The sequence below is a fragment of the Triticum dicoccoides genome, chromosome 4B (genome assembly GCF_002162155.2).
Source record: "Triticum dicoccoides isolate Atlit2015 ecotype Zavitan chromosome 4B, WEW_v2.0, whole genome shotgun sequence".
NCBI lineage: Eukaryota > Viridiplantae > Streptophyta > Magnoliopsida > Poales > Poaceae > Triticum > Triticum dicoccoides.
Genome location: NC_041387.1, coordinates 557,799,501 through 557,812,978, shown reverse-complemented (window position 1 = coordinate 557,812,978; position 13,478 = coordinate 557,799,501). Strand labels below are relative to the sequence as shown.

The 13,478-nt window shown below is 43.8% G+C and overlaps 1 protein-coding gene across 1 annotated transcript; it reads right to left on the bottom strand.

Annotated features, from left to right (window-relative positions):
• Positions 1 to 9,302: 9,302 nt before the first annotated feature.
• On the bottom strand, positions 9,303 to 11,773 carry LOC119291445 (monooxygenase 2-like). The gene is made up of 5 exons (XM_037570199.1): positions 11,440 to 11,773; positions 11,201 to 11,347; positions 10,535 to 10,603; positions 10,251 to 10,416; positions 9,303 to 10,175 (listed from the first exon to the last, which is right to left on the bottom strand). Exons 1-5 carry the CDS (start codon positions 11,511 to 11,513, stop codon positions 9,435 to 9,437), a joined length of 1,197 nt encoding a protein of 398 aa, XP_037426096.1. The 5' UTR covers positions 11,514 to 11,773; the 3' UTR covers positions 9,303 to 9,434.
• Positions 11,774 to 13,478: the final 1,705 nt, after the last annotated feature.

Here is a 13,478-nt window from a genome sequence, read left to right as displayed (position 1 = left end):
ATTTTTCTTGCTTAGAAAGAAACATGTTCTTTTTTGTTTCTATTTTTATTCATTTTTTGTTTGTAGGTAACACCACTTCTAGAATTCTTTATCTCTTAGACTGTTTTTTTGTTTTGTTTTCATATTTCTTCTTTTAGGGTAACCCCACTCCCACATTTCTAGTTTTATTATATTCAAAAATACTTATTTCTCACCTTTTGTTCATTTCTTGGTTCAAATTTATTCTTTTTTCTTTCTTTTTCTTTTTCAATTATTTATTTATTGTTCATTTTGACTAATTTGAATGGACATTTTCTTTGTCGAATATCTATATTATTTTATTTTGCATGTAATATATTGATTTTCAATTAATTTTCTTTAAATATAATAGATAAGAATTCTGGTTTAATTCCCTCTTTTATCCCTCTATCGATCTTTATAACTATAGAGTAAAATATGTGTCAAAGCAACACATGTATACATGGTGATGGTTATGCAGTGCTTCGGATGTATAATGTGTGCTCATGCTCAAAGAATATTTTTTTGCAGAAACTGTTAATATATTCATTTTCAATCATGGTAGTACAACGAACATTAAAAATAAAGAAATTTGATCAATTGGGAATGGAGTTTGATCAGCCATGTAGTTGTTTGCTCGGCTTTGATCAATTGGGTTTAGATAGTAGTACGTCTATTCTGCTGCTGGGTTTTGACCGGGTTGTGTGTTGAAATTGACTGAAACTTAATTTGGGTCAACTGGTCACGTTGCATGTTATCAAACGTTCCAGAGTAAAATTGACTGACAAAGAAATTTTCAGGCACCTGAACTATAGGAAGACTCCAAAAAAAAGACTAAAAAAAGGGAGCGACTACAGCCCAGTCAACTGAAATAATCTTGGGTCAATCGACTGACCCAAAATCATTTCAGTCGAGCCTGCTGTCGGATGACGTCTTCATGCGACGAGCTACCATTTGAATATTGGGACAATTACACTTCTCCCCCTAACTTGAGCCACCACCTGGGATTTGCCCCTAGTTTTCAGGTATGCTCAAAAATACCCCTCTTTCGTTTGTGGCCCTTATAGAAATCCCCTCCGGGCCGTTTCCGTTGGGTCAATGGTCTTTGACCGGTAACTTGGCGTCTGTTGGACATTTTGGCCCCTGGTTCTTACATGTGGGCCCGTATCAAAACGTTATCCACTCGCTCACTCTCTCTTCTCCCTCGCGACGCACCTCTTCTCTCGTTCCCCTCTTGGCAACCGAAACCCTAACCCTAGGTCACCTTAAATCCCTCACCGGCGGTCCAGTAGCTGCGGCGTATCTGTAGGACTGCGGGCGTCGGGATGCGGTGGGAGTGGAGGTGATTATCCACCGTCTTTTTTCCCTCTGCTACGGCGCTAAAGGAGGCAGTGTCGACGATGGCGGCTTCTAGTGATTGTGGTGGTGCCAAAGAAGCATCCAGGCAAAGGACGCAGACGACAGGAATGCAAATTCCAGTAGGGTAAGTTTCTTGTCCCAAGTTTATTTGAATCTTGACCTGGATCTGTTACTGTACATAGATTTACCCCGATTGAATGCGCTCTTAGTGGTTACTACATGCTTTTATCGTAGGATGAAACCAGAGAGAGCTTTTCGTCTCAACTGTAGAATGGAGAACACTATCATAGGCAATGGTGGCACAAAAGGAGCCGGTACAGGCTTCACATTTCCTTTTGTGGTGGACAAAACATCAACATTTGTCCAATTTAGAGGTGCTATAAGTGATAAATATCCATGGGGTATTTTTGATGCTGTATGGGTTCCAATTCAAAATGATGATGAGTTAGGGGTTATGTTTGCCACAAATGCTGAGAGAAATTCAGTGCAGCTGGAAATTAATGTCATACAAAGGAAAAGAGGGGAAACAGAGAGCAGAGTAGCAAGATCTGCACCCAGTCCTTCACAGCCTAGAAGCAATCAAACTAGTAGAAGGAAAGCAACAACTAGTAGAAGGAAAGCAGCAGCTACTAGTTCATAGTCTCAAAGGTGTGTATCTACAGGAAGGAAATCAGCAGCTGCAACTTCAGAACCTGATGGCAGTCAGGCTAGAAGAGGAAATGGAACTCACAGCACAGTACAGCAACCAGGAACCCCAAGTGCCAACTTTCCTAGTCAACCATGTCCTGAGTATAGCAAAGCAACAACTTATCCAATCATAGAAGAGGAATTTCCTGATGAAGTGCCCACAGACGATGAGGATGAAAGAATGCACCCAGAGTTTGTTGTCAGGAAACCACCTAATGAGGATGATGGTGAAGATTACATTCCACCCCCATAATTTGAGGAGACAGACTCTGATGAAAGAGAGGAGGACATGGACATGGGATATTCTGAGACAGAGGATGAGGGTAGGCCTGATGTGCAGTATAACAGAGATGATCCTTCTTTAGCAGAAGGAACTATATTTTCAGATGTCATAGATTGTAGGAATGCACTTGCCACCTTTTCAATCAAGACCCAGAGTGAATTTATAATTGACAAGAGTGAGCCCAGTAGACTAACTGTTCACTGTGCTTACAAAAGGTGTAAGTGGAGGATGCATGCCTCCAGAATGAGAAATAGCACACTTTTTCAGGCAATACACTGTAGGACTAATGTAGTTAGTGCAAATAATAACTTTCCTTAGTAATAATTGTGCATTCATAATTGTATGGACTGTTGCTGACTATTACTTGCTGCAGGTCAAAGTGAACAAGACAGCTCACATATGCCCAAGTGTTACAAGGAGGCAAAGGCTCAGGTCTACAAAGAGTAGGTGGGTGGCAGATGCTGTGAAGAACTGGGTGAGGGAGAACTCAAATATTTCAGTGCCAACTGTGCAGACAGACTTGAAAAAGAAGTATGGGGTGCAGCTCCCTTACATGAGAGTTTTCTATGGTAAGCAAATGGCACTGGATAACATCTATGGTAAATGGACTGATTCATTCCAACTCTTGTATACTTTCAAAGCTGAAGTAGAAAAGGCATCTCCTGGTAGTGTGGTTAATATTGATAGACACACTGTAGAGTTTAAACTCAATGGACAGAAAAGGTACAAAGAGTGCTTTAGGAGAGTTTTTGTATCATTTAAGACCTCTTGGCAAGGTTTTCTAGCTGGATGTAGACCATATCTAGCAGTAGATGCAACAGCATTAAATGGAAGGTATAGAGGACAGCTAGTTAGTGCTTGTGCTGTAGACGCATGCAACTGGATCTTTCCAGTTGCATATGGAGTGCTAGAGACAGAGAACATTGAGAGTTGGACTTGGTTTTTCCAGAACTTGAAAGACCTAATAGGCCATCCAGAGGGATTGGTTATTCACCCTGATGCCTGCAAGGGACTTGAGTCAGCTGTAGAAGATGTGTTCCCAGGTGTAGAGCACAGGGAATGCATGAGGCATCTTGCAACTAATTTTAGTAAAAAGTTTAGAGGAAAATTCTTTGATGAAAACTTGTGGCCCTGTTCTTTGACCTACAGCTTGAAAAAGCACAAGTACCATCTCACTCAGTTATACAACAAGCAAGGTGTGCAAGAGTACATAGAGGAGCACCACACTAAGTTATGGGCAAGGGCTCTTTTCAATGAAACTTGCAAGCTAGATTATGTTAACAATAATCTTGCAGAGTCTTTTAATTCAAAGATTAGAAAGTGGAAAGGGCTACACATTGTTGATCTGCTTGACAGAATAAGACAATACATAATGGAGAAATTTGACATTAGGCAAAGCATTGCTGCAGCAACATATGTTGGTCATGTAATAATTCCAAAAGTTATGAAAATGTTGCTTGCAAAATCAAAGGGGTTGGACATGACTGTAGTGAAAAGAAGTACACATGAGGCAGAGGTCACTGCAGTTGACAGAGAAAATAGGGAGTGGAGATATCCTGTAGACTTGAAAGCTAACACTTGTAGCTGCAGAAAGTGGCAAATTACAGGCCAACCTTGCATACATGCACTATACTTTATTACATCAATGAGAGGTCCAGCCAGTGAGATTGACCAGTATGTGCACCCATATTACTCAGTACAAATGTTCAATGCAACATATGCTGACAACTTGCCTGCAATGGAGGGGAAGCAACAGTGGGATGTAGTTGATCCTAGATTCAAACTGTGTGCTCCAGTTCAAAACAGGCCCCCTGGTAGACCTAGAAATACCATGATTAGGGCAAAGTCAGAAGGAAAAGGACTTGGGGGCAGGAGAAAGAAATGCCCTAGATGTGGTAGACTTGGTCACCATGGCAATAAGTGCAAAGAGTCAATTGACCCAGCTTTTGGAGAAGAGGATGAGCACTGGGGTGCTGACAATGCACCTGAACACAATGATGTACCATCTGATACAGATGAACCTGCAGCAACAAATGAGGATGATGCAGTAGAAGAAACAGAAGCACAAGAAGATCTTGAAGAAGAAGATGCACCAGTTCCTGTAACTGATGCACCTACTGTAGCAAGTGTTGCAGGAACTACTATGAGGTAACCTACTATTATAACTACAACTAATTGATTTATCTAACAAATTACTTCATTATTAACTAATAAAAGCTTGTGTTGTTACTTTTTAGCCCAAGGAAAAATTACAAGAGGCCAGCAGAGAGAGGTGATAACCCTCTTTCACCAAATAAGAAGTCGAAAGGCGATACGCTCATGACTGGTGGTTCTGTAACTGGAAGCAACCAGCTTAGCAGGTCTGCCTCTCCTAAGAAGGTGCCAGCTGATGCTAGGAGCACTAGGAGCAAGTCCAGGCTCTCTTCTAATCCTACATGCAACACTAGGAGCAAGAGGGGAAACTTGCTGTGAACACTGTGTGATCATGTCATTTGAGTCATGTTCGAACTATGTAGCAGAAGCTTTGAACCATCTGTTTGTTTGAACTATTTAGTTGATGTTGTTGTGTGAACTATGTAATGGATCATGTTGTCTCATGTTACTGTTGTCATACCTTGTTGTCGATGTTGGCATTTTGTTGGTATTATTTGGAATTGATCCTGGTCATAACTTGCTGTTGTTCATCATTGATGTTGTCGATCACTTCCTCCGGCACGTATTACTTGTCGCTCAAATGGATGTCGATCATGTTTCGTTGGGACCATTTGATCGACGAGTAATATGGATTGGAGAGGTACAAACAGAAACAATAAGACAGAGAGAAATCACAAGATCCAACTGATGCTTTTCAATTACTTTGTCTTTCCAAAAGATGCATAGCATCAAAGTTTCACAACCAGGAACTACTCACATCATGAAAAAGTTCACAACATCAAGCTAATTTCTACTCAGTGCCAAACTAGCTTGTTCTCACTGACTAGTATGCATTCTATGAACCAAAAAAATATGATAGAATGCATATGCCAATAATTATCATCAAAAATGCCCATGTTTCCATCTGATCATGCTTCTTATGCAATTGTAACTTTAACTTCTTCTTTTTCTCTCTGAGATGTGTCACCCTCTTCTCTAAACGATGAGATTTGAGCCAACTTGCTTCTAGTCCATCATGTAGTGTCTCAAATGCACGCCCCACAAGATCTGGAGGAGGAGGGTCAACCCACACAGCCCATTCACATTCATCAGGAAGCTGCAACATAAAAAAATATCGTCAAAATGCGATCTTGGCACCAATTTGTTGCAAAGCAGATACAATCTACCAAATTACATCCAGTGGGCATCCAAGAAAACGTATCCCCGTGCTTGCTCCTCCCCAAGCGACACGGCGAGCGGGAACGAGCCCGTGCCTCGGGCACCGATGCTCGGAAAGCTTCTCAAGGCCGCAATAACTCGGATCCGGCATGTAGAACTCGGAGGAGAACTGCACTATGCCGACCCCATCGACCTAGGAGAGAGCAAATCCCCAATTTTACCTCAAACCCTAACGAGAAATCCGCGGGTGCACACAAATCAGAGAAGAATAACTTACCTCCACGGCGACAGAAGAGCTTGCGGACGACATGCGTGAGGTGCACATCCACGCGGCCTCACTGCCCGAGCTCCAGAACGATGTCGTTCGTGCGCCGCTGGTGCGGTCGCCAAGAGGGGAACGAGAGAAGAGGTGCGTCGCGAGGTAGAAGAAACAGAGTGAGCGAGTGGATAACATTTCGATACGGGCCCACATGTAAGAACCAGGGGCCAAAATGTCCAACACACGCCAAGTTACCGATCAAAGACCATTGACCCGATGGAAACGGCCCGGAGGGGGATTTCTGTAAGGGCCACAGACAGAAAAGGGGTATTTTTGAGCATACCTGAAAACTAGGGGCAAATCCCAGGTGGTGACTCAAGTTAGGGGGAGAAATGGAATTGTCCCTTGAATATTTGTACATAGTAATTTTTACATAGTACTACCCCTACGTGTATCTACACAGCTCTGCCCCTAACTAGTATAGTTTCTAGAAGCACGTCTGCACATGAGTTAGCTTTGCATGTTGGATGAAAAGCAATCTGCATGCCCGTGCATAAGCGACTACACATAAAACAAACAATGATAGAGAATTGCACACGGTTGGCACAGAAATTGCACTGTTTCATAACATGCAAAAATAAGCATATAGTAATGTAATTTTTAGACAACGGTATGAACCACACACACTACACTAAAATTGAGTGCGTGTTTATCCTTGTTATGAGGGCAGTTATTTGATAGGCGCTTAGTCTTTTACAGCCTGGCTTGGACCTTAAAACAAAAAAATGAAACAAAAAATATACTAGTGGAATGAAATCTGTATTGCCTCTAAAGAAAGAAAATAAAACAACACAATAACATTTTGTATGGAAGAATGGAACCCTTTAAGAAGAAAGAAAATGAAAAAAAACTAAAACAAAATGAAAATAATAAAGTTTGCACTAAAATTGCACTTTTAGTAATATGCAAACAACGAACATATAATACTGCAATTTTGCACTCTACTATAATTTACACACATGTTGTATAGTAACTGTGTGTATACTTATTTAAACACACAAAAATATAACATTTTCTAAAAAAGAATGAAGTAGTGGCATTTGGTACCACCCTTTAAGAAGAAAGGAATGAAAAAATAAATCATGGTAAATTTGCACATAATTTACACATAAATTGCACCTTTTATAGCTATGCAAGAACTAACATATACTAGCAGAATTCACATTAAAAAATAATCCCTCTGTAAACTAATATAAGAGCGTTTAGATCACTATAGTGATCTAAACGCATAGTGATCCAAAAAAGTGTAAAGAAAAAAACTAAAAAAAAGCTAAAACACACAAAACAAAAAATAACCAATAAAAGAAAAGAAAAACACATAGAAACAAAAATCTGGAATAAAAAAATAGGGCAAATTTATCCACAAAAGAAAGAATGAATATGTGGCATTGGTATTACCATTTAAGAACAAAGAAAATGTGAAAAATCATATAAAACAAACACTGACAAAATTTGCGTGGAGTATACATAAAAATTGTGCTTTTTAAAAACATGCAAGAATAAGAATATAAAAGTGGAACTTTTGCAAAAATAAAATCTAAGAACAAATGAATAATGGCACATAATAGTGCATTTTTCATAGAATTACAATTTACACACAAATTATACATTACTTACGTGCTATATTTAATATTCGCCCAACATCCAAACTATACCCATAAAAACCGACAAAAAGAGATGTAAAAACGCACGCAAACAGTCTAATAAGAAAACATGTAACAGACTTCAGTCAACAAGAGATCAACTGACCCAAAATAGGGGTCAATCAAAAAACGTCTAGCCCAATACAGAACATGGCGCACAGCAGGGGAAAAAATAACTAGCACGCATCTTGGAGCAGCAATCTACGATCAAAAAATTGACTGACCCAAAATTTAAAACTCAGTCAGATGATAGCTAAAGTGAAAAAAGAAACTGAGTTATAGGCGCTCCCTCTGTTTTTCAAGATGACAACGGTATTATCTACATATTGTAGACTACTCCCTCCATCCCATGATATAAGACCGTTTTTAATACTACACTAGTGTTAAAAATATTTTTATATTATGAGACGGAGGGAGTAATAATCGACGTTGATAACGCCCACACATGTGGGCGTTAAGGGGTCTGTCCACACGTTTTATGTGGTGTTTAAAAGGATCAGTCCACTCGCCTACGTGTGGACAAAACAAGTAATGCCCACCCGCCTTTTTTTCTTTCACGGTCCCTCTCACATGCCTACGTGTGGGTAAAATAGATAACGCCCACACGCACGTACGTCAGGCCTCCTATCTCATGGTCCCGCACGCCCCGCGTGACAGTCAACACGCGCCCGCAGTTGCCATGGTCCCGGACCCTCTTCCATGTTCGTTTAACTGCAGTTGCCATGTCATTGAACTACAATTACCATGTCGGACAACTACAGTTGCCATGGTTGCTCAACTACAGTTGCCATCTCAGGTAAAGTGCTAGATGCCATTTTTGGACAAACTGCAGCTGTTGTCATGTATGGTCTGGTTTACTATAGTTTTCATGTATGGTCTGGTTTACTATAGTTGCCATGATTTGAAAACTTTAGGAGTTGCCACCTACTAACACTAGGCAGTTGCCGTGTACCCTGCAAAACACATGGCAACTGACATGTTCGGGTAAAAAAAAGAGTTGTCATCTGCTTACAAGCACACTAGGGCAGTTGCCGTATACCCTGCAAAACACATGGCAACTGACATGTTCGGGAGAGTTTCTATCTGCTTACAAGCACACTAGGGCAGTTGCCGTGTACCCTGTAAAACACATGGCAACTGACATGTTCGGGAGAGTTGTCATCTGCTTACAAGCACACTAGGGCAGTTGTCGTGTACCCTGCAAAACACATGGCAACTGATATGTTCGGGTAAAAGAGAGAGTTGCCATCTGCTTACAAACACACTAGGGCAGTTGCCGTGTATCCTGCAACACATGGCAACTGACATGTTTGGATAAAAAAAAGAGAGAGAGTTGCCATATGCTTACAAGCACACTAGGGCAATTTATCATGTACACTGTAAAACACATGGCAACTGGCAGTTTGGGTGTGGGAGAGGAGACGGGCGTGTGGGCGAGATGACAAATGTCCACACATCAGCCCTTGTGCGTGAACATGATCTGGCGTGTGGGCGAATTGCTAAATGCCCACACGCCGGCCCCTTCGTGTGGTGAAACGGACGTGTGAGCGACCGGATGAATACCCACACACCTCAGGCCAGTCCTATGTGACACCACGAACATGCCAAGATTCATGCACCCATTAGCGGACGCGGATCCACGCATGTGGGTGAGATGCAAACGCCCACACGTGTGGGCGTTAGTGTTTTCATAATCTTATCGGGTATCAAACTATTTTCTTTATTTAACTCGAAAAGTCGAAATACAGGCATCAAATCGATTTGATTGATGCCGTTTTAACCGATTCGTTTTCTCTCGTTGTTCTCGTTTTGCCGTGAAGGAGTGACATAACTACTAGAGCTTCCCGCAGTCGAAGTCGGCCATGTCGACCATCACTCTGGCCAGCAACCCGGACAGGAACCTCTCCCTCAGGAACTTGATCGCCGGGTTGCTGCTCTGCTGCACGAAGCCGACGACGTACGCGGCAGTGACCAGCCGGACGGCGCGCCACCTCCGCTCCCCGGCGTACTTCTCCAGGGCCGCCTCGGCGCTCCCGTGCCCGCCGACGGCGAAGGCCTCGCCGAGGCATCGGGCAAGGACGACGCCGTCCTCCAGCGCCGCGCAGCCGCCCTGCCCGAGCTCCGGGGTCATCGGGTGGAACGCGTCGCCGGCCACGCACACGCCGCGCCTGGAGATGCTGCCCCGGACCAGCGCCAGCGGGGACCGGAACCGCAGCGGCGACGACACCACCTCGCTCATCTCGCCCCGCTCGACCACGTCCAGCGCCTCCGCGGGGATCTTGGCGGCCCGAAGCCTGGCCAGCACGTGCCGCCGCATCTTGTCCACGCTCTCCTCCGCGTCCCCGTCCGCCGGGGACGGGTACCAGGTGTAGTTCCAGTACACGGAGGTGTCGGAGCAGGGGAGCACGCCGGAGCGGAAGCCCTGCCCGATGAACTGCAGCATCTCGGGCCCGAAGCCGTGCCCGTCCGGGTACTCGGCGAGGCCCCGGGTGGCGGACCGCCCCGAGAGGATCGGCTTGGGCAGGCCCAGCCACTTGGCCACCACCGAGTTCACTCCGTCACACCCCACAAGAACCTGCACGCACGTATCCGCTTAGTCAGTGTAAGATTTTGCCACTGCAGTGCAGACAAGAAGAAGATGCATTCTTACGTTGGCTCTGATGATGGAGCCGTCGGCCATGTGCAGCAGCTTGACGTTGCCCTCTTCCTCGATGGCGACGATCTTGGAGGAGTACCTGATGGTGCCCTCCGGCAGCTCCTCCTCCAGCGTCTCCAGCAAGAAGTTGCGCTTCACGCACCGAATCTCGTGAGGCCCGCTGATGCAACAATCAACCATGATGTTGGTCAGAGCATTGCTCGTAAGATTGTACGTGGAGAAACTGTCAGATCGTGCTTCTGTAATTAATTCAGTGAGCATGGTTTCAGATTCAGTACCTTTTGCCCTGCATCTTTAGGCTCACTTTTGCGGCAGCCTCACCCGTGGATGCAGAGAAGGCCACCAGCCTGCCATCAAGTAGAATAACTCAGTCTTCTTCCCATCTCACTAGTGAATGGAGTATTTCAGTATATAATGAATGGGCTGAATTTGTAGCGCAGTTTGCAAATTCGATGTTGACAGTGAATTGGCTGAATTCATAGTCCACTATGAGTTTCCTGGGTTTTCAGACAATACCAATGGCTTCTAATTTATATCTCAAAACAATATCTTCTAACTTATACTCCCTTAGTCCCATAATACCAGAGCGTTTAGTGTCAAAAACACACTTATATTATGGGACGGAGGGACTATTTTTTAAGAAAGCTAGTATATTTTCTGAAATTGCTTCTCTGAAATTTAGAAGATTTTTTTTATTGAAAAGCCACCTCGCAGTGGTTTGATGGACCTTTTAATCCATACAATTGCTAGGTGTCAAACTGGTTTTGTAGTTTAGAAACCAAATATAGACTGGTGGTGAAAAATATTCATTTTCCATAAATAGAAGTAATTTGACAGGTTTGACCATGACCCAATTATTCCGGGTCCCACTGTCAGTCAGTATCTGTACTACTCTACCATCTTCTGGACAGAAAAGCTTCTGTGGGTTGCTTAAAGAATATTACCTCTCGTAGAGCAGGTGGTGCTCCCTGATCTTGTCCCCGACGCCCAGGGCGTCCAGGGCGCGGAAGGCGTTGGTCCATGTGGTGAAGGCGTACCCCGACGCACGCAGCGTCGCCGACGACTCCAGCACCACGCACCTCACCCCTTTCCTGCACCACCCGTTCGTCAGCTCGATCTCGCTTCCAGGCCGGAGCTAGCGCCGAACCGAACAAGGAACCAATTAGAATGATTCTTCAATTACCTGTGCAACCCCAGGGCCGTCGCGAGACCGGCGAGCCCGGCGCCGGCGATGACAATCTCCTCGACGCCCTCCATCCGCCGTGGGGTGGGCGTAGCCGGTGTTAGCCGGAAAGAACAGAGCAGTGCAGAGTGCTAGAGCAAGAAGAATAGAGAGAGAGAGAAGAGGGGATCTGATGGAAGAACCAGGACCTTCACTGTGTGACGTATTTATAACAGGCAGCATGGACTGGAAGGTGGCTGCGGCGGGGAAGGAGAACTCTGACTTTGGTCCACCGCGGCGGCCATCCACGTCCGGGCATGTATACTACTGCCTTGGCAGTCACGCCGTCAGACGCAGGGTGCTGCTCGTCTGCGAATGCCTATGTGTGTGTGTGGTGGCGTGCCTCCGTCGCAAGATTGGTTGTATCATGCACGTCGACGCATGATGAATTGGACTCCACGGCTACTGCTCAAACTAATGATTCTAGCCACCAGTTGCTGAGACGCCTTAGAGCATCTTTAGCCATGTACCTTTAATTCGATCCCTAAAAGCTCGCGGACGCGCGCTCGGTCGGTGACCGGGCGTGTCCATTTTGAGTTCCTATTTGTTCATTCGTGCAGGCATAATTTTCATTTTCTACGTCATATGTCCGATCACTTGCACGTGATTGATGGAGATGAAAAGAAAAAAAAAAGAATGAACAAACAGTGAGGCCGCAACCTACGTGGCGGATTGACTGGGCACGTCCGGGCGTGTCTGCGAGCCCTCATATCCTCCTCATATTTAAGATGAATATGAGGGTTCGCGAACAGCCTGGATATATAGAAAAGATATGAAAGGTCCGGTTGAATCACTTTTTCTCTTCTCTTCTGTCCAGTTAATGATCGGGCGCATCCAGAGTATACAAGAGATGGTTTGAGCCGTTCGGCAGTAGATGCTCTTACCGAACGACGGAAGCTGAAAGGAAACTGCCTAGATGGTTTCCTTCTGCAGCTGATTGATTATGTGGCAGAGGCGGCTAGTGAAGAGAACTAAAAATTTCTGGAGCCGACATAATGATTTCAGTTAACATTATTCTAGTATTTGTTTGTTATAGGTAGAGGGTGAGGATATTTGGCAAGCACTACCCTTTGTTGTTGGTAGCCACATGCGCAAGGTGGCCGGTGGTAAAGCTTGGAGCTCAAATTTTTTGAGTCAAAAGGCATGTTGTTCCTATGAAGTCGTCACACCTGTTGTGCTCTTATTTTTTAGAACCTACTGCCACACCCATTTTTTATTGATTACGCCATCCGTCTCACAATGCAAGCTGTTTTTACAAGCTACTAGATTATTGATGGCGCGCGTTGCCGCGCCCGTCTATTTTAGCTTTATAAATACTGGGTTGCAATGTTTTAAACTTGAATCTAGCAGACTTGATGGTTTGAGTTGTGGTATTAAGCATAGGGGATTTTAATTAGAAATGTTGATGGATGCATGTTATATGATTGATCATGGCCACTTTTAGCTACTAAAACACTATCGCAAGGCTCGCGTCAGAACATCCAAAAATAGAAATATTAATGGATGAAATTAGTAAAAATTTGGGAAAATTATAATTAAAATAGGCATTACAAATATTGCAGAAATTATAGACAAAATTTATTATCTAGACAATCTTAGAGCATTTCTTACACTGTTGCTGCCATGCACGAATGTTCTACACTATAGTCTAACAGACAACAATTCTACAAGGTATTACATCCGGGCATACAACTTTTGCCGTCTTTTCTATATTCTTGTCAAATTTTTACTCTGCCTTGTGACACACTTCCAAGTAATTGTACATATGGCCAACACAGCAAAGTTGTTTATAATAAGGGAGTGCATTCCTCCCTTGTATGTTTAGCACATAAACACCAAATGTTGCACACAAACACGTGCTGAAGTAGACATCAAGAGAGGAGCACAAACATTATTTGGTAAAATAATTATTCGAAGTAATATTGCAAAAATGAAAAGACAAATATGTGCTCAAACTTGAAGGACCATTTACAAATTACCAACCCATCAGAAGTTTCTCA